This window comes from Clupea harengus, chromosome 4 (assembly GCF_900700415.2).
Source record: "Clupea harengus chromosome 4, Ch_v2.0.2, whole genome shotgun sequence".
NCBI classification, from domain to species: domain Eukaryota; kingdom Metazoa; phylum Chordata; class Actinopteri; order Clupeiformes; family Clupeidae; genus Clupea; species Clupea harengus.
Window position 1 is genome coordinate 18881377 of NC_045155.1, and position 24120 is coordinate 18905496.

At 40.3% G+C, this 24120-nt stretch overlaps 2 protein-coding genes and 1 long non-coding RNA gene across 3 annotated transcripts; all 3 read right to left on the reverse strand.

Annotated features, from left to right (window-relative positions):
• Window positions 1-2576: 2576 nt before the first annotated feature.
• On the reverse strand, window positions 2577-16873 carry LOC105894270 (immunoglobulin-like and fibronectin type III domain-containing protein 1). Its single transcript, XM_042707676.1, has 17 exons — window positions 16826-16873; window positions 16439-16628; window positions 15957-16070; window positions 15406-15580; window positions 14917-15189; window positions 7959-8083; window positions 7603-7744; window positions 7220-7513; window positions 6621-6917; window positions 6272-6451; window positions 5938-6066; window positions 5510-5818; window positions 5236-5321; window positions 4943-5135; window positions 4270-4566; window positions 3626-3952; window positions 2577-3317 (listed from the first exon to the last, which is right to left on the reverse strand). The coding sequence occupies exons 1-17, from the start codon at window positions 16837-16839 to the stop codon at window positions 3313-3315; spliced, it is 3150 nt and encodes a 1049-aa protein (XP_042563610.1). The 5' UTR covers window positions 16840-16873; the 3' UTR covers window positions 2577-3312.
• A 171-nt stretch (window positions 16874-17044) lies between these two features.
• On the reverse strand, window positions 17045-17806 carry LOC122132841 (immunoglobulin-like and fibronectin type III domain-containing protein 1). The gene is made up of 4 exons (XM_042707525.1): window positions 17794-17806; window positions 17539-17678; window positions 17352-17451; window positions 17045-17174 (listed from the first exon to the last, which is right to left on the reverse strand). Exons 1-4 carry the CDS (start codon window positions 17804-17806, stop codon window positions 17080-17082), a joined length of 348 nt encoding a protein of 115 aa, XP_042563459.1. The 3' UTR covers window positions 17045-17079.
• Window positions 17807-17986: 180 nt separating this feature from the next.
• LOC116220217 lies at window positions 17987-23878 on the reverse strand. Its single transcript, XR_004163497.1, has 3 exons — window positions 23741-23878; window positions 22849-22934; window positions 17987-18103 (listed from the first exon to the last, which is right to left on the reverse strand). It is a non-coding gene; the product is annotated as an uncharacterized LOC116220217 (long non-coding RNA).
• Between the last annotated feature and the right edge of the window lie 242 nt (window positions 23879-24120).

The window sequence follows — 24120 nt, forward strand, 5'->3', positions numbered from 1 at the left end:
CCCAACAGAAAGCAGTCCCAGGTTAGATGGTCGCCAACCCACACTCCACGACTTCACTAGGAAAATAACTAGACCAGTCCGTGAAAAGGTTACCAACGCTTACGCAGTTTAGGTTGCTGGTGACTGTCGGCCCATCAACATAGTTGAGGGCGGTGGGCTGTCTGAGGTGATTCGAATTGCTTCAGGGGACAATTCTTACGATTTACCGTCGAGGGGCACCATTGTGTCTCGCATACATTCCTTGTATGACGGCGAGAAAGCACGACAAATTCAGCTCCTCGAACAAGCTGCCAGCGTCGCCCTTACTGGTGACAACTGGACGTCAGTCAGCAATGACAATTACCTGGGTGTCACAGCTCATTTTATTGAAAATGTATGGAAATTGAGATCTTTTGCATATATAGCGCCTAGAGACAATTCCATTTTAACATCTACCCTGCGCGGCACACAGTCTGTACCTGGCTGGCACTTTATAGGTATGAGTTATAGGCCTGAGCCTCTTTGAAAACACGGTTCTGTGTGTAGTTTTGTGTTAAAAAAAAATACACGCTGTCTGAAAGTGATTACTCGTTAATTTATAAGATTTAGTCTTTAGAAGTCAAACAAACTTTTAATCGCGATTAATCTAGATTAATGAATTTCAAAATGTGAGATTAATTAGTAAATGTTTTTGTATCTTTTGACAGCCCTAATTAAAATCTGAATTACATAACATTGTATTGGCCGTCAATCATGATGGAAGAGTAGACAAGTTAAGTATCAGCATGTCCACCATCTCTTGTGGGGGTTATGCATTAAGCCATTTGTGGTGCCCTTACCACATTAACCACATTACCACATTAACCACCTTACACTGTGCCTCATATACTGTATGTTAGACCCAGTGAAATCAGTGCATAATACTTAGTAAGGAGGCCATAATAATTTTTGACTCATGGCTGAAGTTAGGTTTCTCCAGCTTTCCCCAGGTTGGCAAAAAAAGCAAAATGCATCAGATTAATGCTTTAAAATATGGAATATTAAAAATGTTCTTACGGGGGAGCATGCCCCCGGACCCCCCTAGAGGGGTAATATCCTTCTCACCTTTTTCACCCCTGACCCGTTTTCATGCCTGTTTAACGGAGTAATCCACGAATCTAACGATGAGGGACCTGGGAGCGGCAGCAGGGTCTGTAGGTTTGGTTGTTAGAGAACGGTGGGCTCTCTCTATTTGCAGATTCACATCAGGCATTGGTTTGAAGACTGACTGAATCAACTTCTTTGCAAACGTCTTCACATCTTTTCCCTCACTATCCTCTGGTACACGGTATATTCTCAGGTTGTTGCGTCTTGTCCTGTTCTGCAAATCTTCGCATTTAGCTGAAAGGTTCATCTCTCGGCGTAGCAGATAACGTATAGCTCTATCATACCTTCTCCCGTTGTCTTCAGCAGCACTTATACGATCTTCCCCCTCCGTGGTTCTTTTCTCAAGTTTTGTCATTTCACCCTTCAGCTCTTCTATTGATGTTTCCAGCTTCGTAAGGGATAGCTTGGTCTGGTTATGCCCCTCTCGGTTTTCTGACCTTAGCTTCTCTAGCTCTGCTAGTATTTTAGATTCTGTGCAAGGGCTAGGAGTATCATTGCTAGCAGGTTGATTTTGTCTCAAATTTTCATTTTTCTCTTTTGTTATCTCCTGTTTGCTTGAAGATTTACTTCTAGAAGACGTTGCCATCGTGGATTCACTGTATTTTGCCGAGTTTTCAATAAAAGTTAGGTTGTTAAATATTTGGTTGGACGGAGCTCAACTTTCAGGCTGCTGTCTTCAGCATGGCGTCACCGGAAGATCATCAATGTGTTCTATTGTGAACATTATTTCCATTCTTTCACCACGAATTAATGAATTCTTTATTGCCCTATAGGGCATCTGCCTTGCACTAATATAAGAACAGTTAAAACTAATATCCTCTCAGCTCACTCACAAAAACAACGTGTCCATCAGGGTATACCGTATGAAAGAGAACGCATGGAAATCCTCAAAATTAAAAAAAGACATAAAATACAACAGATGTAATAGTTAACATTTAACATTAAGATTTTCTAAGATGACAACTATCTCTGCAATTACTGGAGAGAGGGTCTGCATTCCAGACAAAGAGCACAGTGTCAGTCCGACCCAGGTGGAAACAAAGAACAAACAAATAAAACATCTGTAAGTGTCAAAGCAAAACATGGCATGTCATGGCATTATGCTAACTTTAATGGGCTCTAACATAGTACTTAGTAGGGCTACATGTTCTGGTAGTAGGTTAGCAGTTCACTTGTTGGGAAATAGAGAAGAAATTGTAGAGTGTAAATAAACCAGTTAACAATTAAGTAAGCAATCAATAAATCGATCAGTTGAAGCCAGTATAAAATTAATTAATTTTTTATGAAAATGAATGATTACATATAGGTTTGACTAGTTTAGTACATTAACATTCTCACGCAATCTAAGGCAGTTGACAAGCTTAAACTGATACCCCTGAATGACAGAATAATTTATTTTCAATTCAGTACCGGAAAAACAAACTGTGTTTGCCAAATATACAACAACAACATTTATAATACAAGGCTCAACTTTATTGTCAAACACAATTGATGACATCTGGATTGCATCATGTGAGGTGCCATTTTCCAAAACACTCACTGCACTCCCACAGCCTGGTAAGAAAAGTCTGCCATACTGAACTCCTAACCATAAAGCCATCAGATCCACTGCTGAAAGCAGCGCTGTTTTATTACACGTTAGTCTATATTCGATTATAAAGACCATTAGGTTGTCTGAAGCCAAATCAGTTCCATTTACACCTGCATACCATCATTTCAATCCTTTCATTTCTTATATTGAATGCTGTGTCCCTTACTGTATTCACTGCTTCAGCTCTATGTACCATTTAGACTGAACTTATTTTTGTTTTTGAAATCCCCCTTAACCTAGCAGTAGTTAGTCACACCTTTCACGCCACTCATTCACACAACAGATATTGATGCTTCTTTTTTCAATATCAAGCAAAGAATATTCTCACAGTGCATCTGGACTCATTTAATGAGTCAAACCAAAAGTACTATGAGGTTTGTTTATCTAAACAGCAGTATTAAAAAAGTAAAGTCAGTACTGTAGATATATACATGTCCTCCAGTTATATCACATGTGCATGCCGATAGCTGTGCCACAGGTCAATAGCAGCAGGTAACATTAGTGCAACAGAAGCTCCTATCCAAGATGTTGACATGATGGAAGAGATGATGAAAAGATATGGAGGATGTGAGAAACTTCTTGAGCCCCATGCCATCTCATTCTGTAAAACAAAAATTGAGATAGCATATCATTCCTTTCCTCTCAGGCCCTTATTATAAAATTGATCAGAACATAAAATCAAACAAAATATTTTGGATATTTACAATGTTTTTTTAAGTTATTTTAGAGAATACATGTATGAAATCTTCTCAAAACATATATAGGACCGTAAATATATAAGGGAATCATTAACCTTAATTCTCATGCAGTCTGTTTGTAGACAAGAGAGTCTGTCATGCATTGTGATGCATGACATGCTCTAAAACCTTGGTAGTTTTTGGTAGTGACCAATTTCTCTTAGCTGCTTACCTCGGACAGCGAGCCTGGTGGAGCTCTCGGCCCGGCCCAGCTGGTTCTCAACCGTGATGGTGTACTCTCCCATGTCCCTGCCCGCCACTCGAAGGATGAGGATGGAGCAGACGCCACAGATGTTGGTGATTAGGTAGTTGGTGTCGGTGTTGAGGCTGACGTTGTTGTGGTACCAGGTGATGCGGGGCCGCGGGTTGCCTTTCACAGCGCAGCTCATGTAGCATTCGTAGCCCTTGGGCGCCACACGCACCTTCAGGGGCACCAGGAAGGCTGGCGCACACTGGAAATTGCAGGTTTTGTACTCGGGCATGTCAACCACAAATTTGTCTGTTGGAGGTGGAATACAAAGATAGATGTAATGTAACATCATGCCAGCTTGTTTTAACTATATTAATACTATTTATCATGAAAATAATACATGGTTTTGAAGTTTTATTGATATAGTCCTAATTCTGTCAAATATAAGATAACACATGAAGACTACTGTTTGATTCTAGAGAACATAATATTAAGTTTCGACTTCTACTTGAAATATGGAATGGCATACCTTTACAACAAGCAAACAACATGTTTCAATGCGAGTTTCAGTCCCACAATACAATTTGAAAGTGGATGAAAATGACATCTAACTCCCAGCAATATACCTCTCTGCTTAGTCGAACCCCAGGTGGGTGACTCAGATGGGGCTGACAAGCCCATGTCATTCTTGGCATAGACCCGGAAGTGGTATTCACGCCCCTGCATGATGTTGCACGCGGTGAACTTGTTATTGAAGAGCCTTTCCGCAACTATGTTCCAGGACCGCTTGGTTGAGTCATGTTGGGACACCATGTAGTGCAGGCGGTCGTCCCTCTTCTCATCCGGGGACGACTCCCAGACCACAGTCACCGTACCTGGAACATTCTCCTCCAGCTCGATAGGGCCCGGTGGCTTTGGCTCATCTGATGTCCGATCAGAGTCAGAATTAAGATGACAGTTGATTTCACTGCGTGTTCTAAGTTGATTGTTTAAGAGGAATGGTTTGATTTGACTTGACAGTTTAATGGCCTTGTTTATGAACTTTCACTTTGACTTAGAATGCCTCCGCAAAATACAACTGCTGGATATTTTGATTGTGCGGTACATTATGGCCTACATACTGACAGCCTATTTGCTCAGCCTCTCAAATGTAGTAAAATAATCAACACTGTATAAACTTAGCAGATATAAGTTTCTAGGTTCAGTGCAGTTGACTTTCGCATGTGTTTATGAGAGTAATAAAGAATAAAGAGTTGATCACAAAAAAATCTCCTAAGTGAAGAAATGTAAAAAAATTACCTGTCACCCTGAGCTCAATACTGAAGCTCTCCTGACCCACCATGTTCTTGATCGATATGGTGTAGATGCCAGAGTCGCTGCGCTCGGAGGACGGGATCAGGAGCTGAGACCCCCCGTCGGAGTTGCTGATGGTCACACGTTTGGTTACAGGAACGCCATCTTTCAGCCACTCTATCTCTGGCCAAGGGGATGCCTGTCAACAACAGCTTAGTGAGCCTTGTGGCGAGCTTACTGAGCCTAACACGTTGTGGTGACAGATTTCTCATTTGCAATATCACTCTCTTAACACTTACTTCAAAGGTTAAACTGATCCGCACCGTATTCCCAGCACGCACAACCATAAAGCTCTGCATGTTGCGAGTTGTGAACTTTGGCCTAACTGGAAGGCACAATATAAACAGTGTGTACAGAGTACAGTGAGGTATTTAGATGCTCAAAATAACAGAATGTGTATCACAAGCACATGGGATTAACAGGAGTGTTACAACAATAAATATCCTGAAGTGACTTATTCTAAGACTTTATATCAAAATGCACTTGTGCCATGTAATAGCCTGTTTTACCTACCAGGGGGAGGCATGGCCAAAATATAGTTGTCCAGATCAGTGGGCACTCCATCTCCACCCTCATTCGTTGCTATGACCCTCACCCAATACATAGCCATGGCCTTCAGTCCTTTAACGGTGTTGGAGGTCAGAATAATCGGCGTGGTGGTGCTCCTATTCCACTCCAGGCTCTCTGCTGGCCTGACCTCCAAAAAGTACCCCTTAGCCTCATCCTGGACCCCTGGCTCTTCATTGGGTTTGGTCCACATCAGAGATACGGTGTTGTACGAGGTGTCAGTCACTCTCAGCTCAGTCACTTTGCCTGGGGGCTCTACAAATGTCATATGGCAGATGATAGACATATTGATGAAGATGGAGATCAGTTTGTGTGCAAATGACAAATAATGCAAAGCCTACACTGTTGATGGTGAAACAGTACGTGCTCCTTACTCTTAGGGTCTCGTGCAATTACAAACTCAGATGGTGGACTGGGTTCACTCGGACCAGAGACATTGATAGCTGTCACACGAAACTCATACTCCATTCCAGCAACAACGTCTTGAACAGCATACTTCTTTGCTAGAATGAATGGAAAAATATTTTTTCAGCAATGAATAACAGACTCAGCAGTCGGAATCACTTATTTCTCATTTAAGCCAATGGATTGATTATCATTTTTCAGGTTTTATTAAAAGCACTCAAGAAGCCCATACTTGATAATAATCTTGATTATTAAAAATATTGATAATAATTCCACATGATTAGATGTACCCCTAAAACACACCTTGTATGGGTTCCCCATCTGGGTTTACAAGACTCCAGATGTTGCTGCCCTTCTTGCGTTTCTCAAGGTTGTAGCCCGTAATGCGAGACCCTCCCGTGTCACCAGGAGCTGTCCAAGTCAGGTTGATGCAGTCATTGAAGGCGCTTGCCACTTTTGGTGCAGCCGGTTGACCAGGGAATGCTGAACCAAACCAAACAATTAAGAAAGTCCATTTAAGTTATTCCATTTTAGCACGTAAGATGTTGTCAACCTTTGAGATGCAGGACCAGAGATATTGTGAACTCTGTCTCGAATCAGTCAATTTGATAGTTTGAGCTTTTAATATTGCAAATCAGAAAATACCCCTCACCCAAAGTGCCTGCCATGATGTCATCTGTCTCCATCATCTCACTGTTGCCCTCTTCAGTGAGTGCGCGGATCCGGTAGCAGTACTTCCTACCATTTTCCACATTGGTATCCTTGTAAGTTGGAACACCGGGAATCTCTCCGATTTTTGTCCACGTATTGCGGCCGATCTGCTGGCGTTCCATCATGTAATTCTTCACGGGTGAGCCTCCATCATCTTTCGGGGGTCTCCACTTGATCTCGACGCACAAGGCGGAGCTTTCCACAATTTCCACTGGGCCCTGGGGTGGTCCAGGTTTGTCTGGTCCAAAAAGCAGAGCTGTCACCTACACATACAATGCTGATGTACACTATATTAGAAAAGTATTAGAAACTTTTTTCGCCCTATGTCTTTAGTTCCATAAGTATGAGAAACCTGTAGACAGGACAAAAACTGTAACTGAATTTCAATGACATAAGCCATTCCTTTTAACCTCCTTGCTAAAACAATGAAATAAAATGGCATATATTAGTCTCAGCATGGCACTACCAAAAAATATTGCTTATATTTGCATATTATGAAACTGAGATCCCACTTAGGTTCCATAAACTGAACATACTCACCAAGGACAATTAGCCTTGAAAAGGCCTCTAATGTGCCAAAATCGTTCCTCAGTCGTATCTTGATTTCTCCAGACTCTTTTCGCTGGCACTTGCTGAGTTTGAGGCTGCTGTGGGAGGTTGACTTCTCAATTTTGATGTTGGTGTCCTCCAAAAGCTCCTCGCCCTCCCTGTACCACTGAATCCTCATCGGATCGCGGCCCTCAAAGGGCAACTTAAAGGATGCGGTTTGCCCAACTCGTATAATCACAGGCTCTGCGAATTTGCCCAAGTCATCAGGGTTGAATGTTGGTGGATCTAAAAATAAATAGGGTGCAAGTATTGTTGTAATTAAAATTATGGAGATAATGCAGTGAGTTATATATTTATACTGAGATACTTCACACCTTTAATAGAAATCGTAGCCTCTGATTTCCGCCCTTCTGCCTCAAATCGGTACCTTCCTGAGTGGTCCTCTTCACAACTGTCAATTAATAACTTATGGCAGGCCCCATCTTTAGACAGGGTTATCCCATCTCCTTCAGTCAGCTAACAGATATACAGAGGAATGCAACAAGTAAAATTTGGCAAGAGGTGCATGCATGATAACTAAATTACTAAATTTCATCCATCTAATCCTTCATCCATCCATCAATCTAGCCATCCAATCATTTCATTTCATTCATTCATTCATTTATTCATTTGTTCATTCATCTGTTCTTTCATTCACTCACTTTGGTTAATTTGTTTCATCATGACCTACCTTCTTCCCATCTTTGAACCAGACTCCATCACACTGGTCGTTGCTGAGCTTGCACATCAGTTCTGCTGATTGGCCCCGGAGGGCGTTCACATCAGATAGCCCACTGACAAACTGAACCCCAGGATCTGGCAACAGACAGCTGAATAGTTAGGCTGCCGAACTGTTGTGGAGAAAAAGTTCAGGCTGGAGTGTTAAACACTTGTGTCAGAGGAGACACACAGACTTTAGTCATGCAGTTTCAAAAACGCTGCACGGTCTCCACTTACGGGAGATCATCCCACAACCATTACTTGTCAGCGAAGTGTCAAAAAAGGATGTTTGAAAGGAACAAGTGTGCAAGAAGGTTTGCAGATTTGTCCTTAATCATGGCCAGGGAAAAAGCACTTAGGGAACAAAAATGAAACATATCATGTCTCCATTGGTTGGCTCATTTAGTAAAACTTGTCATCCTGTTTTGCTAATATGCGTTTTGTCAGGTAGGCATTGTGACACTGTGCCATGTTATTATATTAGTGGGTTTTGTTTCCTTGGAACTGGTTGCTTCCACTCACTGGTCTTGTATCTTGTCTTCTTCATGTCCTCAAGTTGTAAACAAATTATTTCTTCAAGAAGCGGTCAGTCAAAATGTTCAACTTTTTGAAAAGACTGATATTTGAACTTGCATTTTGAATGCTTTGTGTGTATTTATGGTTACATTTTGTAAAAATTTCAGAAATCATTCCTCTTCACAGTTCGCAACATATCTTCAGGGGCGTGTAAAGTTCTGAAATATTTATGTTGTTTGTATCTATTGTATTAACACAGACGATTATCACCTGCCTGAATCTACGATATCAAAGATGTGATGTCAAATACTTGAGATGGTATTCTGTAGAAACCTGTTAAACAACTTGAGAGAGTATGTCATGTAGAAATTAGTCCTCTTGTAGTTGTGATGGTTGAGAAGTTAGATTTCAAGTCCAGAGGTGTCTTCTCAGGTCCTTATTATCCTCTGATCTGAAACCTCATCATGATGCGTTAGATAGAGAACTAGACATACCGCATAGCGGTGCATAATATTATGTCATCTGTCTCCATCATCTCACTGTTGCCCTCTTCAGTGACTGCACGGATCCGGTCGCAGTATTTCCTACCATTTTCCACATTGGTATCACTGTAGGTTGGAAGGCTGGGAATCTCTCGATCGGAGCTTTCCACAATTTCCACTGGGCCCTGGGGTGGTCCAGGTTTGTCTGGTCCAAAAGGCAGAGGTGTCACCTACCCATACAATGCTGATGTAGAAAATTATTTTTTTGAAGACTTTTAAACTGCTTGAGAGAGTATGTCATGTAGAAATTAGTCCTCTTGTAGCTGTGATGGTTGAGAAGTTAGATTTCACGTTCAGAGGTGTCTTCTCAGGTCCTTGTTTTCCACTGATCTGAAACCTCATCATGATGCGCTTTTGGTGGTGTTAGATATAGAACTAGACATATCGCATAGCGGTGCATTATATGGCCGCTGCATGAGGTGAGAGAATGAGCAAGAATTTAGTGAAATAAGAAAACTTTTTCCATTCAGAGAAAAGTAAGTGTGTTATCTTCAATGATTACATTTCGGTTAACATTAGACTAAAAAGTGTGCTGTATATCTTATTTTGAGTGAAAATGTAAGGAACTATAGTTTGTGAATGTGGCGGACGTACACTGATATGGTGAGCAAATGTATGGAGATTTGAGCAAATGTAGCCAAGTATAAATCTCAAAATATTTGCTGAAGCGGCTCTTAAGATACTGAAATGTGTCAGTTGCAGCACCCCCTATGGATGATGGGTGAGTGCTGATGAGGTGAGATAAGGGCTGACTGCTGAACTGCTAGATTTTTGCTTCAAACATTATTCACTAGGTGACACCACTTCCCAAATGAATTATAATGATCTAGGGTAATGCACCTGCTAGAAGCAAACTTGTCATAAAAATGTTAAAAATGTCGCTATTGCCCACTTCAAGGGGTGCTAGCATGAAGGGAAACACACACCTAGGGACATAAACCTTAGATTCCGAATCAGACATGAGGGCCTACAAGTTTCATATGGATTTGTCAAGTCTACGCAGAAGAAGAAGAAAAAGAAGAAGAACAACTCTGATAAACTCTATATGACTGCCCTGGGTGGCCCAGCGGTGGTCATAAATATAGTGCATCTTTCATTCAGCTTCAAATCATTCCAAATGAATGGATCCTTCCAGTAGCATATATTGCATTTCATTCCCTTGGCGAGCAGGTACTGATAAATTGTGCACTTTCCTTGTGCTTTTGGGCAGAAGTGTCTGATAAGTGTCTGAAAATATATTTTACTTCCTCCTTTGTTTTGTCATGATAAAAGAGATGGTTATACGAAAAATGAAGCATAGAATCAAAGCACTAAGCAGCTGGTCACAAAGCAAGGATACTCCATGTCAGACTTCACCACTAGGGTGCACTATAAAGTCAAAAATGTATGTGAATTGGAGTGTGGATGGGTGGTCTTGATGGCTTCTTTATCACTATATGAGGCCTGATGTAAACAGCCTAGCTTCCAAAACGTTCCATACTGTATTAGATGTTTTAAGTGGAGGGAAATAATTTCTGTTGTTCACGTTAAGCATCAGTGGCACAGTGAATTGGAATAAGAATGCATAAGAATGCAAAAAAAGAATCTGAATGTTTGTATGGGACTTAAAATAGTATAATGGCATTTTGCACTAAAATTGCTTCTACTGACAACTTTCAAATATGTTAATCACTAATGCACACAAGACAAAGAAAACAAGAACAACCATATCTTTAAACATAAATGTGTTATGATGTGATATGACAAACATGTAAAAGACAATGTTAGAACAAATCAGTAAACCCTTTGTGGGCATTTCACTCTTTCTCAATTCGTTAAAATTCCACCCAAACTTGTGGGTGAATTTAAGGAATGCATCTCATCCATGCAAACAATGACCCAGTCGCTCTCTTACCAATGACCGTCTCGGGCAGCAGAGGACCTTGCCTCGCACGGCGCCTGGTGGGTTCATTGTTTGCAGTGTTGCTTTGCGCATTATCGGCCTGTGGAGTTGCACTGTTATCCTGCGAGTCCCCATGGTCATTTTGAGAATGACTGCCATGAGACTCCGAATCAGAGGAGTCACCCTCCTCTGTCCCCTCCTCTGTCCCCTCCTCTGTCCCCTTCCGTGTCCCTCCTTGTGTCCCCTTCCGTGTCCCTCCTTGTTTCCCCTTCCGTGTGCCTCCTTGTGTCCCCTTCCGTGTGCCTCCTTCTCCAGCTGATCCTTCTCATAGGTGTCAATAGTGTAGAGCATTTTCAGTTATATACTTCAACTCCATTATGTGATGCAGTGACACCAAACAAGACAACACATTGACACACCGTCATCAATTCAACCATGCATTGATGATGCCAAGAGCCATTAAGCATTGGCCTTTGCACGCTAAGTGCATGATTGAATTGATGCAGTGACTTGGACAATAATGTCACAAACAAAGGACACATAATGTACCAAACAGTAAGGTTTCCTTCCAACTTTGTCATGCACATTTTGACCATTCGAATAGGAAATCCTAAGAGGAAGCACTTTACATTTGGATAAAGTCTTTTAAGTCGAATAAGAAATTGATTAGCTAGAGGGGGGTGGATTAGGATTTGCATAAGGTCTAATGTGACTAAAGCTGATAAATGGGTTCATTCTTATCATCTGTATGTTTTCCTTTTCAATTATATAACGTGTTTCTGTTAGTTGCCCTGACAACTTCAACTTTTTAACCCACAGCTGTTCACAGTTTCTCCCTTGATTAGGAGAGTTTACATTTTTTCGCATGACACAGCAAATGGAAATGAATAAAGACTCATTTCTTTCAATTTTCATGCGAGTTGGATGGAAACCCAGCTACATACAAGACATCCGAATGTTACATGGTCACAACTAAACAAAAACTGTTGTTGAGCTGATGTTGTGCTGTCAGTATTTTTCACAAGGTTAGATTAGAAACCAAGTGATCGTACAAAACTCATGCCAAGCCCATGGAAATATCTGGGGGAAAAAAAACTTACGAAATTGCAAATGCAAATTCTTACAACTTCGTAAAAACAAGAAGGTAGTGATTAGTGCAAACTAGGTAGTGTAGTGCACAAACTATGAACATTATGACACATCCTATCTAAGATTTTATAGCAACAGAACATATAGCAATATACCAGCTATGCAAATGGAAAAAACAAATACAAATATTATTGTGTATCTTTTGTGAATTCAAAATAAGTTGATGAGATTTACACCTTAAGGCCCCGTCACACCATGACGTTCTGGTCAACGTTCTATGATGTTAGAGGAAACGTTGGTAATCGTCCATGGTCGCTGGAATTGCGCCAGAAGAGCTTTGTGTGAAAACTGGTGAACGCTGTAATCGTCGGTAATCGTCGGTGATCGGAGGAGAACGCTGGTCCAAAAAAAAAGTTTTGAACATGCACAAAAGTTCTCATGGAGATCAGCGTTCTTCAACGTTTCATTTAAACGCTGGAGAACTTTCGTGGAACGTTTTATTAACTTTGCACGCGTTTGGCTATCATAGTCAGTCGTTGGGTAGGCTAGACTGAGTACAGTTGATGCACCCGAAATAACTTATGTGCGCAGCAATCCTGAGACGTGATTTTTAGTTTGGACATGCCTACTAACGTCCTCTTTGATCCAGGGAAATTTGAGCACTCAACCCATCTCTCGTAGGAAGATATCGGTGAAAGTTTTTTCACCAAGGCAAGATCTTGATTTTATCATGTCCCTTCTACAATTAATATGTTATTAACCATACGTGATCAACAAACGCAACTTACATCATTGCAAACGTTATTCTGTGCACTATACATCTACATATTAAATGCTATCATGTCATGCAAGGTCATTGCATAATCTAGCGAAAAACGGAGTGGAGGGTATATGTATGCTTGAGCCAGCATGAAGTAGATGTAGCCTACTGAACTTGAACATAGCTGAGCACTGTTATAGCTGGTGCTGTTCCATGGCAGATGGATATGATATGAAGACTCTTGTGACATGGACAATGTGTGTGGATGTGTTGATGTTTTCTAATAATAAACATTGAGAAACATAAATTCAGTGTCAAATTTAAATCATTTATTTTAATAACATAAAACCCCAGGAATAACGCCCGTTATTTCGTAAATCACAGTAATAATAACAGTAAATCTTCGTCCGAAGACATTGCTAGTGAAAGAGGCTTTGTATTCTTCTTACTTTCAGCAGCATTTATCATATTCTTACTTGCAGCAGTGCTAGTAGCAGAAGCCCCCCTCACACCTTTTCGTGGTCTTGGCGGCATGATGTTCACTGTTCAGATCAACTGAATCCACTATGATTTTCCAGCGTTTTATACCCGTTTGACCATAAAACCCACACGCCAGCAAAACGCTTTTCTGTCATTATTCACACGTAAATTACACTCTTAGCACGCTCTTCTAAGGTTGACTTATCATTTGTCGCGCTGGAGTGACACGTCAGCACACGTTTGTCACTTGTTTGTTACACACTCCTCATGCTTCAGTCCAGTTCAGAGAACGTTGACCAGAACGTCATGGTGTGACGGGGCCTTTAGCTAGTGCAATCCGTTACGACACACAGATGCAAAAGCCATTATAATAGTGTTTATTACAGCAGGGAGCACTGGGACTGAGGGAGATGTACTTGTGTGTTGCTCTGATAGCCATGCTGGCATGTTTCATACTGTATACATCCATCTTACCAATAACCTTGTCTGGGACAAGTTGCCCCTTATTTCTCTTGACTCTTTTGCTCTCTTGCCCTTTTTCATCATCATTCTTTTCCCCGAATTGGGGATTTAGGTCAGTGCCATCATTTTGGACTGAATCTGTCAGGAAATGTTGAAATCTGTCAATGCAATTTTACATGAGCAAGTACCTTTGCCAAAATTTACAAACCTGTCTTCAGTCCTGCATTTGGGTCATTTCCTGCCCATAAAAGTCACAATCATTATACCAGCACTCATACATGTAAATCAGGAATAAATTGAAAAGAACTATGGACTTTAAACCACCACAATTTCACTACTCAATAAAATGTTTATCAATGAATTACTGTTAATAACATTTCAAATATGGAATGCTATATCTTACCTTTGTTGAGGTTGTCATTTGAATCGTTCCCACTGCCTGTTCCCTTGCCCTGCCCATCATCCTTGTCTTTACGTCCACTGCCATCCAAGCCTTTCTTGCCCTTGCCGTCACCATCGCCCTTGCCTTTCAGTTTGGAGCCATCCTTCCCAGACCCATCACCAATCCCATCACCAGACCTACCACCAGACCCATCACCAGACCTATCACCGGACCCATCACCCACCCCACTGCTGTCCTTCCCGTCAGAGCCATCTCCTCCTGCAGCCTTGGCTACGAGGGCCCTCTCCCTCTCTACCTCCCTCTCCTCCCTCTCCCTCTGCAGCTTCTCCTGCTGCTCGAGTGCCAGCTTCTCCAGGTCTGCCCCGCCGCCTCCAGCCTGAGTGGTCTTCCTGACCGCCTTTTTGCCCTTTAAACCAGCATCAGCTTTGGGAAAGAAATTGGGGTATCAGGGAGGTGTAGGGTTGGGAAAATAGGTCACCTTATGTAACACATTTTGTATTTAAATAATTTTCTTAATAACAATAATTATTTGTAGCTGTACTTTCGCAGCTGAAAAGATACATTAAGTCAAAAGCAGACACCTCCACATTCATACAGAGGCACAGTTCTCATTGAAAGATATCCAACGTATATAAGTCTATTTTGACAGCCTTATCCAAATCAGCTTAAATGCTTTGGAGTTCTGGTTCTCTTGTAGCAGTAGGTATAATAGCTGATATATCACTCAATCGTTTTTTTTTTCAAAAAGTAATGCTGTCTATCGTTAAAAAGAACAGATTAAAAACAGAGATTCACCTTCCACAATTAGCCAGGCACTGCAGGTTTTAATGCCGGCCATAGCTGCGTAGATTCCCTTGTCCAGCTGCAAGCAGTCCTTGACCAGCAGCCTGTGGATGAGCCTGTCTTCTGAGACAGTGATGGTGTATTTCTCCCCGTCCTCCAAGGGCACGTTTTTCCCCATCCACATCAGTCTGGATAGTGGGTGAGAGAGGACACACTCAAAGAGTGCATCCTCACGCTCTTTGGCTTTCACCTCCTGGATTTTCACGATGAAGTCAACACTAGGAACTGTGTAGATACAGGGAAATATTTTAAAAGTTTGCCTATGAGGCTGATTGTTCTACAGGAGTTGTGCAGTCATTGTGCCCTTTTAGGCATAGTTGTTAATGTAAGACTCGTCCTTTACTTTTTCCTAGTGTGAATGCCTATGGGGCATATATATAAATGCAATGCAATGCAAATTTCTTTTTTATCTTGAAAAGTGTACTTAGGTCGTAAACTTACTCTTAAAATCAGTTGAGAACATGTTGACCTCCTCCACGTCCACCTGGTACAGGCCAGCATCCTCAGGCTTCAAGTCTTTCACAGAGAACACCAGTTTCTTGCCGATTCTGTTCAGGTTGTGCTTCACGTCCGGGTCGTCACATCCGTCACTTCCGTAAGGGATCATGACACCATCCTAAAATGCAGCGGGTGAAGGCATGTGAGTATGGCTCTCTGGGCGTGGAGGGCTCACGGTTTTCACACGAGTACTGAACGATGAGTGAGGCATCATGACAAACAGTGATATGAAATTAAAAATTGCATGACAGTGAGATGAGTGTGCATTTCTTGGAGATAGCTTAGCCAATGAGTTTAACTTACTGTTTTCAGTTCCTGCAACTTCAGCTAAGGTCTTAGCTGGTCTATGCATGTGATTTAAGGATATTCTGAAATGTGTACATTGAAGAAATGTAACTTTTGCACTTTTTACAGGAGTTGTCTGTTGACCTTAATGCACTTTTAAAATACAATTTGGCCTTAGTCACTGTCACCTTCATGTAGGACAGCCTCACCTTGTAGAGGAAAATCCTACTGCTGGGGTCTTTGAGCTCCAGGTCAAGTTCAAACGAAGCCATGCCATTTCCTTTCACCTCAATGTGTTTCAGGTTACTTATGGTTTCAACATACTGGCGAGAGTGAAGGATGAAGGGGATGCCATGATGGGTAGTGGAAGAACGGGGGAGAAGATGAAGTTAGAGACCATTTTGACTCTCGCCCATGTAATGGTTTTACATTGACATGTGGTTGTCAGGCTTTTAATGCATATATGGCTTGTACTTATGGCGTGATGTGACAGGGAATGTTGCCAATTCTTGCTACGGGCAAGAATTGTCTCTGGTATGAGTTAACAAACACCACACTGGTAATTTAGACCAGTAACGTAACATCAGACCACAAACATGTACAACGCAAACAAACATGGCTGTCATTTTAATGGAATCACCTATTCACTTCTATGCGGAATGACAAACAAGAAAGCAAACGAAACACACACCATCTTTTGTTCCTCCTCTCTTTCCTTCTTCATCTCATTGAGCTTCTTCAGCATCCAACGGAAATTTTTGACCCCGTACTCAGCGCAGATGCGTTCATATTCCTTCTTGTCTGCACTCATGAGGACTTCCCAGAACTTGTCATCGATTTCTCCATCCTTCTTCTTCTGCTCTTCCTTTTCTTTCCCTGCCCTGCAGTAGAGAAAAATTATGTTTTGCGGAATAACGATGCATACTTAATCGTATTTATTTGAGTGAATAATGACAACAAACACACAATGAAAATGCAATTTTGGCACACTAAACGGCAAAAAAGTTGTCAGTTTACTGGACAACAAACGCATATAAAGATAAAAAGACACCATCGCTCATCACAAATCACACCATACCTCTTTCTGAGCATTTTTCTGAACTCAGCAGGATCTGTTGAATTAATGGGACACAATTATGAATACATGAGAAAAACATTGCTATAATAAAAACTGTATAACTAAATTCTCTTTTTGTTCTTATTTACTGTTTTGTATAGAAAATATGTCAACAAAGCATTTTCAAAATGAGTTCAAACTGAAAATGTTTCTCCAAGAGCCCTTTCTATCTACAGCCTGCAGGACATAGAGAATAGATTGAGTGAAAATGACAGCTACAGTTGTCCTAGATTTGACTGGTTAAAGAGAACACTTGAGGTCATACCGACATCTGACTCCTCCAAAACAGCCTTCTTTTTCTTGAATCCAACTGAGACAGGGAAAAAAGAAATAGAGAGAGAAAGAAAAAAGAAAAAAGAAAGAAAAAAGACAGAACAGTGAACGAAAGAGAGCAAATTAAGAAATCCAGACTCTTTGATTGTGAGCCAGTGTTATTCATAATGATGATGAATAAATAATCAGTACAGATGATAGTACAGGTTCTCACCTTCAATGACATTGAGTGTAGCTGTGCATACTGCCTTCCCATGCTCATTGTGAGCATAGCATTTGTAGGTATCTGCATCATCTCCCGATACCTTGGGAATCTAACAGCACACACATGGGAAACATGGTATTTTTATCACACACTCTACACATATAGTCAAGTCATGTATATATAGCCTAGATCTTACCAGTAATGTATACTCTCCAGTGGTCTCGTCGTATTTCTGATGAAATCTCTCTGTGTCAGACATGTCGCCCTTGGCTCTTTTCCAAGTCAGATCGGGTTTCGGGTCCCCACTCAAGACAGCTTTGAAAAGGGCCAGTTTACCTAAAGCCAATGAACATGATTTTAATTGGCTACTCTGATGCCCAATCAGACAGCTCTGTAAGTGCCACCACCAAGATGTGTTCCATTGATATACACTCAGTTATGGGTCTGATACTTTCCACCCGCATTTAAGTAAAATGCCCACAAAGCTGTCTGTATCTGTCATCACCATCAACACCCTATCTCTATAAGTGATTCCTTATTAAATGGATTCAGACACTGCTGATCCACGACTTTCATTGATTAGAATACAAAAGATGTTGCCATATACAATATGTTGTGTTCTGTCTTGTGTCCCTCACCCTCCTGAATGGTTAAAGCTATGGGTTTGCGAATGAAGTCTGGTGTTGACTTCCCTTCAGGGAGTTCCTCCGTCCACTGTGTGACCATGACGCCCGGGACTTTGGATCGCTTCTTGATGCCCACTGAAAGCAAACAGTTCCGCAAAGGCAAAGACAATTCATTTAACATAATTTAAATCACTTTAAGTGACATCAACATCAAAAGGGATTTTTTTTCCCTAGCCTGAGACAGCCACCTTCACCTCTTTTGTTCTGGCCTCAGGTATGCTCCTTGCTGAGCTCTGTTTGTAGCTCTACCATAATTACTGCCAACAGATGTCACTCATGTCACACTATCCAGAGAGGAATGAAAGGGGCAGTGACTCGAAAAACAAAACCCCTCAATTTACACATCCAATTATCCTAAAAATATACAGATTTGTCTGTAGGAAAATGAAGTAGATTTGTGCACAGGGGCAAAAGCACTTAATTTGCCCCATACACATGGGGAATCGACCTCTTAAATTACAGCTGAAAAGGCTCTTATTTTTTACCTTAAATTCCAAATATTGCATTACACTGCTTTTCCACATACTGTATAATAATCCTGAAGATATGATCAGTGATCAAAGTATGTACATAATCGCTTGGGTGCTTTTGTCTCACTTTTGTTTTTTTTACTGTTACTAACCTATACAGTGACTCTGTGTTGAACTGTTTACAGCCACAGTAGTAACTGTGTTCTTATCTTAGCAGTTCACGGCTCCTGTTTTAATTGTTTGTAGAAGCAAGACACACAAAATATTGCTCTTTTTAAAGAAGCAGGAAGGAGTTTGGGTATGACACCTGTTAGTTAACTACTCAAAAAGCATGCAAATACCTCCAACCACCTCTTGTGTTTGTATATATGTACAAAAAGGGTTCACACTAAGTAGGCTATGCACAATCAACACAGACCTTTTGAGTGGGGCCTTGAAATAAACCTTGAACATTCGATTTAAGGTGTCTGTTATATAGTAAAATTGGGAGATTGCCTTTAATCTGTAAACACGTAACTCATAATCCCTTGAATTTGGATAAAATCAGGAAAGACCATAATCATCCCTTGTGTCACATATTCCAGAAATGTTTAAGGAGAAACTAAGTGCTTGGCTAAATTCAAGGTACAATTAAGGGAGCATTTTTGCAAATTAAGAATCCCTGAAGAATGTATGTAAATGAAGGCCTTTTGCATAGTTCCAGGGGCAAAAAGGGGAATGTAAGTGTATTTTAAGTGTTTTATGTTTTGTAGTATAAGTGGGTCCCAGGTAAGATATTTGATCTGATCATTTCACCAACAAATTGTGTTAACACTGAGTGGCATTTGATTAACAATATGCAATGAATACAGTCAGGCTCTGGTGAATGTAGTGGTGGAAGACGTATTCAGATCCTTTACTCAAGTAAAACGAATACAGCAATGTCAATATACTCCATTACAAGTAAAAGTCCTGCATGAAAAATCCTACTGAACACCAACTACAGTATTTGATTACATTTACTTCGTTGCTTTCCAGCACTGGATGAATGGAATTGCTTCACATGTATGTTGTGTAACATTTGTGGAAAATTATTTTGAGGGATGATTATGATTTTTAAATGATTTCAATGGTTCTATGGTTATCAAAAATATAGACTGCATGCACAAGAGCTGATAGGAAGACACAGGAAATAACAGACAGAAATACACCAACACAGTGAATACATACACATAAAGATCTTATAAAATCCTGGAAAGCCTTTGTCATGTAGGGAATATTTAAGCGGCAATGCATCCTACCTCTCTTCTTCTGAGCTTTCTCATCTTGAGGGGGTTCGGTTTCTGCGCAGGTAAAGACATGGGAATCACAGGACAGGAGAGTGAGAAGGAAGAGAGTTAGTCCTGAACAAGGTCTGGCTCAGGCCTTCCTCTTCACTGGGACAGTGCAAAAGACGCTGAAGAGGCAGTCCTATACACACAGACTCATGGAGATACACAATGCATGTAGCACTGAAGAACAATTATTATGGGATCAAATTAGGGGCACAAAATATTTTGAGCTTGTGAAATGAGGTTCACAAATTGTTTTATGGCCTGCAGTTGTGCGCATGTCAAAAAAACAATTGCATGCACATACGTTTCTGAATGTGTGAAATAAAAATTCAGAAATTCAAGTCTGTGAGTGTGTAATGACGTTTTGTAATATTTTCTGTATTTGGAAATGTTTTGTGCACAAAGATGTAAGTTGCACAGGTCTAAAAACCTGACCTCTGCGGTAATCTATTAGTCAGGGGGCTAGTTGGTTGGCTAGCCAGCTCAGGCATAAAAATGATCAAAATTCATACTCGTAACTTCAGTGTCATCAGTTTGTGCACAGAAACTCTTTCACTCGGGCACAAAATATTTCCACAGCTACGAAACATTATAACACATTCAATAACTTGAATTTGTGAGAAACTTTTTTCACACATTCAGATACGTGCACGTCATTTATTTTGTCACATGCACACAAAGTGCAGGCGGAGACATTTTTTTGAACATCATTTCACAAGATCAAAATGTTTTGTCCCTAATTTGATCCCATAAATAATCAGACAGGTAGTGTTTCCCCAAAAATGAAAAAGGTAAAAGATTCAAAAATTGATTTTGGCATTGTAAATTGAATGTGCTTCAAGTATTTGATTGTACTCATTATCTCACATGTGACTACCATGGAACATCTGGATTACAAAAATATTTTTTTTTGTCTATGAAATTTACGGAGACAATAATATAAAGACAGTGTCAGGCAAAATGCTATCATTCTTTTCAATCCAATTCCATTTTATGTCTATAGCGTCTTTCACAAAGACACTTTACAGACATACAATATAGAGCAAAATAACTTATATTTGGGGGCACCTATAACCTGTAATGTCTCTGGCTAATGTCCACATTAGCTTGCAAAATGAAATAAGCCAGCTGCCTATATGGGACTTTTAGAACTTTGGCTCCATTGATTTGCCTCAATCTGGATTTTTTTTTTGAAATTGACAATGTAATATTGTTGCCAAAGGCCATTCTTTTTCTTTTTCTCTTTTTCATTTTTTTTGTTCACTACCTGAACAAACATCTAGACAGGAACATAAATAACATGTATGAAAGAGGTTAGTAAGAAGGGTGGTGTTCTTAATGTTTCAAATGAAAGCTTAAAGACAAATAAAGACTTTTTCTCAGGGCACAAGCCATGACAAGAACATTCAACTTTCCAATGGGGCAGAGCATTCACCACCAGCAGAGCAAAGTGAAGTAAGAGTTTCTCCAAAACACCTCTCCAAGATGGTCTTTGAAGATGTCACATGAACTTTGAAATAGAAGACAACATACTTTGAACATGAGTTCATGCATCAGGATCGGTGTTCTAATCACAATGACACATTGATTTAAAATAAAACACTGATTCCTTCAAGTGTGCAATTGCAATTTACAGAAAATACAGAAGTGGGAAATTGCAAACAAAGAGTACACTCAGTTGACATATCCAAGATAGAAGAACTGATAAAAGGCAGCAAGATTCACTGATCTAAGACTTCAATTTTACCATGGCTATTCCAAGAAAATACAGGCCTATAGATAATGTTATGGGCTGTAAAGGTTTTCTAAAAAGGTCTGTGTCAGTTAAGGACCTCAAAATCGGACAACCAAATTGTATTGGGCGTAGCCAATTTGAGCTTCTGCCAGAGAGTTGATCTTTTATCAATCCCGTTTTACAGCCATTTTCTTACTTATCACACGGATACTGGCAGTGTCCCTCTCATCTTATTTGTTGCAACTCTCCACATTGTACTTGGGTGCAGCATAAACTTCTTTCTCTGGAAGGTGTGTTTATTAAACCTCCATGGTCGGATCTCTTGCCAAATATTGTGAACAATGGTCTTCTTGAATGGTGCTGTCTTCCTCTTGATACCCTGCTTCCCAACCATGTCTTTGAAATTTGGTTTGGAGTACGTCATGAGCAAAAACACAGTTCTTCAGCTTGCATCCATTCAAGAACCCTCAATAGTCCTTCTCAGAATCCCCCGATGAAGGTTATCTGTCAAGGATTTTTCTCTTCACACTTCTTGAATAGAAGTGAAAAAGACTTTCCAGCGCAGAAGAAGCTGTTCTCACAAACTTACAATTACTTTTTATTTGTGGACATTTATTTATAAAATATTTGGCCTTTCAAATAGTCTGTGGAGAAAAATGACTCATAGTTAAACTGTTGGATTATTTGTTTATTGATTGCTGAGGGAAATCATACATAAATCCTGTCGTGACCACAATATATATATATATATATATATATATGTGTGTGTGTGTGTGTGTGTGTGTGTGTGTGTGTGTGTGTCTGTGTGTGTGCTATGAATTGCATTGTCATCAGCTTTGTTTAGATTTTTAGTATGAATTTTTAAATTTAATATTAATATTGAAATATTAGTTTGTATCATTGGGAATCAACAGCTGGTAAGATTTCAATAAAAAACAACAATAATATCGCAATCAAAAATTGCTATATTACCAAATTCCCGCTTACAGCTCAAACCACTTATCACTAGAGATTAATGCGGTCAACACATGCATTTCTGATCGCTCACTCACTCACTCACATGCATGCATTCACACACGCACACACACACACACACACACACTCTCTCTCTCTCTCTCTCTCTCTGTGAGGAAAAGGACTAAAATAGCAAATGGCAAATGTGAGGAACATTAGAGCATAGAAGCATAAAAAGTCTGCAACAGATAACTCATTTGTTATCAAATCATTGCTATCTTACAAAGAGATCATTATTTTGCAGCCAATGTTATATCAGATGATTCGATTCAACCATGAAAAGTTTACCCTGTCCAGTGGCTGTTTGGTCTGTAACTTTTGATTTCTTCAACATCTTGGTAGTTTACAATATTGGATCCAAATGCCAGAATGTCCTATAAATAAAACACATTTATTTTGTCTTTTGAATCAAGCATTCATCATATTACATCATATTACAACATATTACAACCACATCACAATGACTGCACTCACAACAGACAAACACACAAACATGAATGAAGGGTGTGCTTGCGATGATATCCCAAGTGTAACTCAAGTATCGTTGCTGTCACATATGTCAACGAGCGCTGACCTAAAGTGATGCCATATATCAGTCAGTGGAACTCCTTCATGACATTGTTGAGTCAAGCATTGCATCTGCTGAAAAGTCTTGTTGCACAGTGAATACGAAATACAGGCGACTTCTATGACTTTTCACCACTGGTGTAATGTGACTGAAATATGATGACATGCAGCCAGGAATCAATATGAAACGAAACAGTAATTGTGAAATAGTACATTTTCTCCAAAACATGTTTTTACTTATAAAGCGTTGGAATTGTATTAAGTAGAATTCAAAAGAAGTATCCACCTGTCGCACACTGGTAGCGCAAGGTGCTAATGACACCAAGGTCATAGGTTCTATTCTCACGTACTGTACACTGATTTTAAAATAGCATCTGTTATCCACTTAAGTTCAAAAGTAAAATGTTGACAGTGAGTTAGAGTATACTAGTAGAACTAATGTAATAGACTTAATTTAGTCACCTGTGTTCTATCTTGCTGAGGCACAAAGCCAAAAAACTGTAATAATAGTTTGAACTTGCCGTGATAAACTTGAAGTGTTTCAAACCTTATCATACCCACACTACCAACTGATCTGCGTACAGCTGGAGTAGAACAGTGAACAGACACATACCTGCTCTTTATCGAAAACCAACGTTGCTCGATGCCCACTTCAATGTCTGTCCTTTTCTGTTCAGCCAGGCAATAAATCCTTGGGGGAGAGAGAAAGTTTTTGGTTTGTGCTGCTGACCAGCATACGTCTAGACAAAACAAGTACCAGAGGAAGGCTAGTCCTTCTATTTGGGCAAGTCATTTAAAGGGGAGGGTGATAGGGGAGGAGGATTGCTTTGAACAATTCACCCCGCATTGCGTTTCCCAGCGCTAAATGACTGGTGACAGCATGTTCATCCTCTGCACCATATTTGCTGACAAGTCCATGATAAGTGTGAGCTTAGTCCAAAAAGGTGTAAATGTTTCACAGGTATTCATTCTAATTTCTGTCCCTGCACTGTA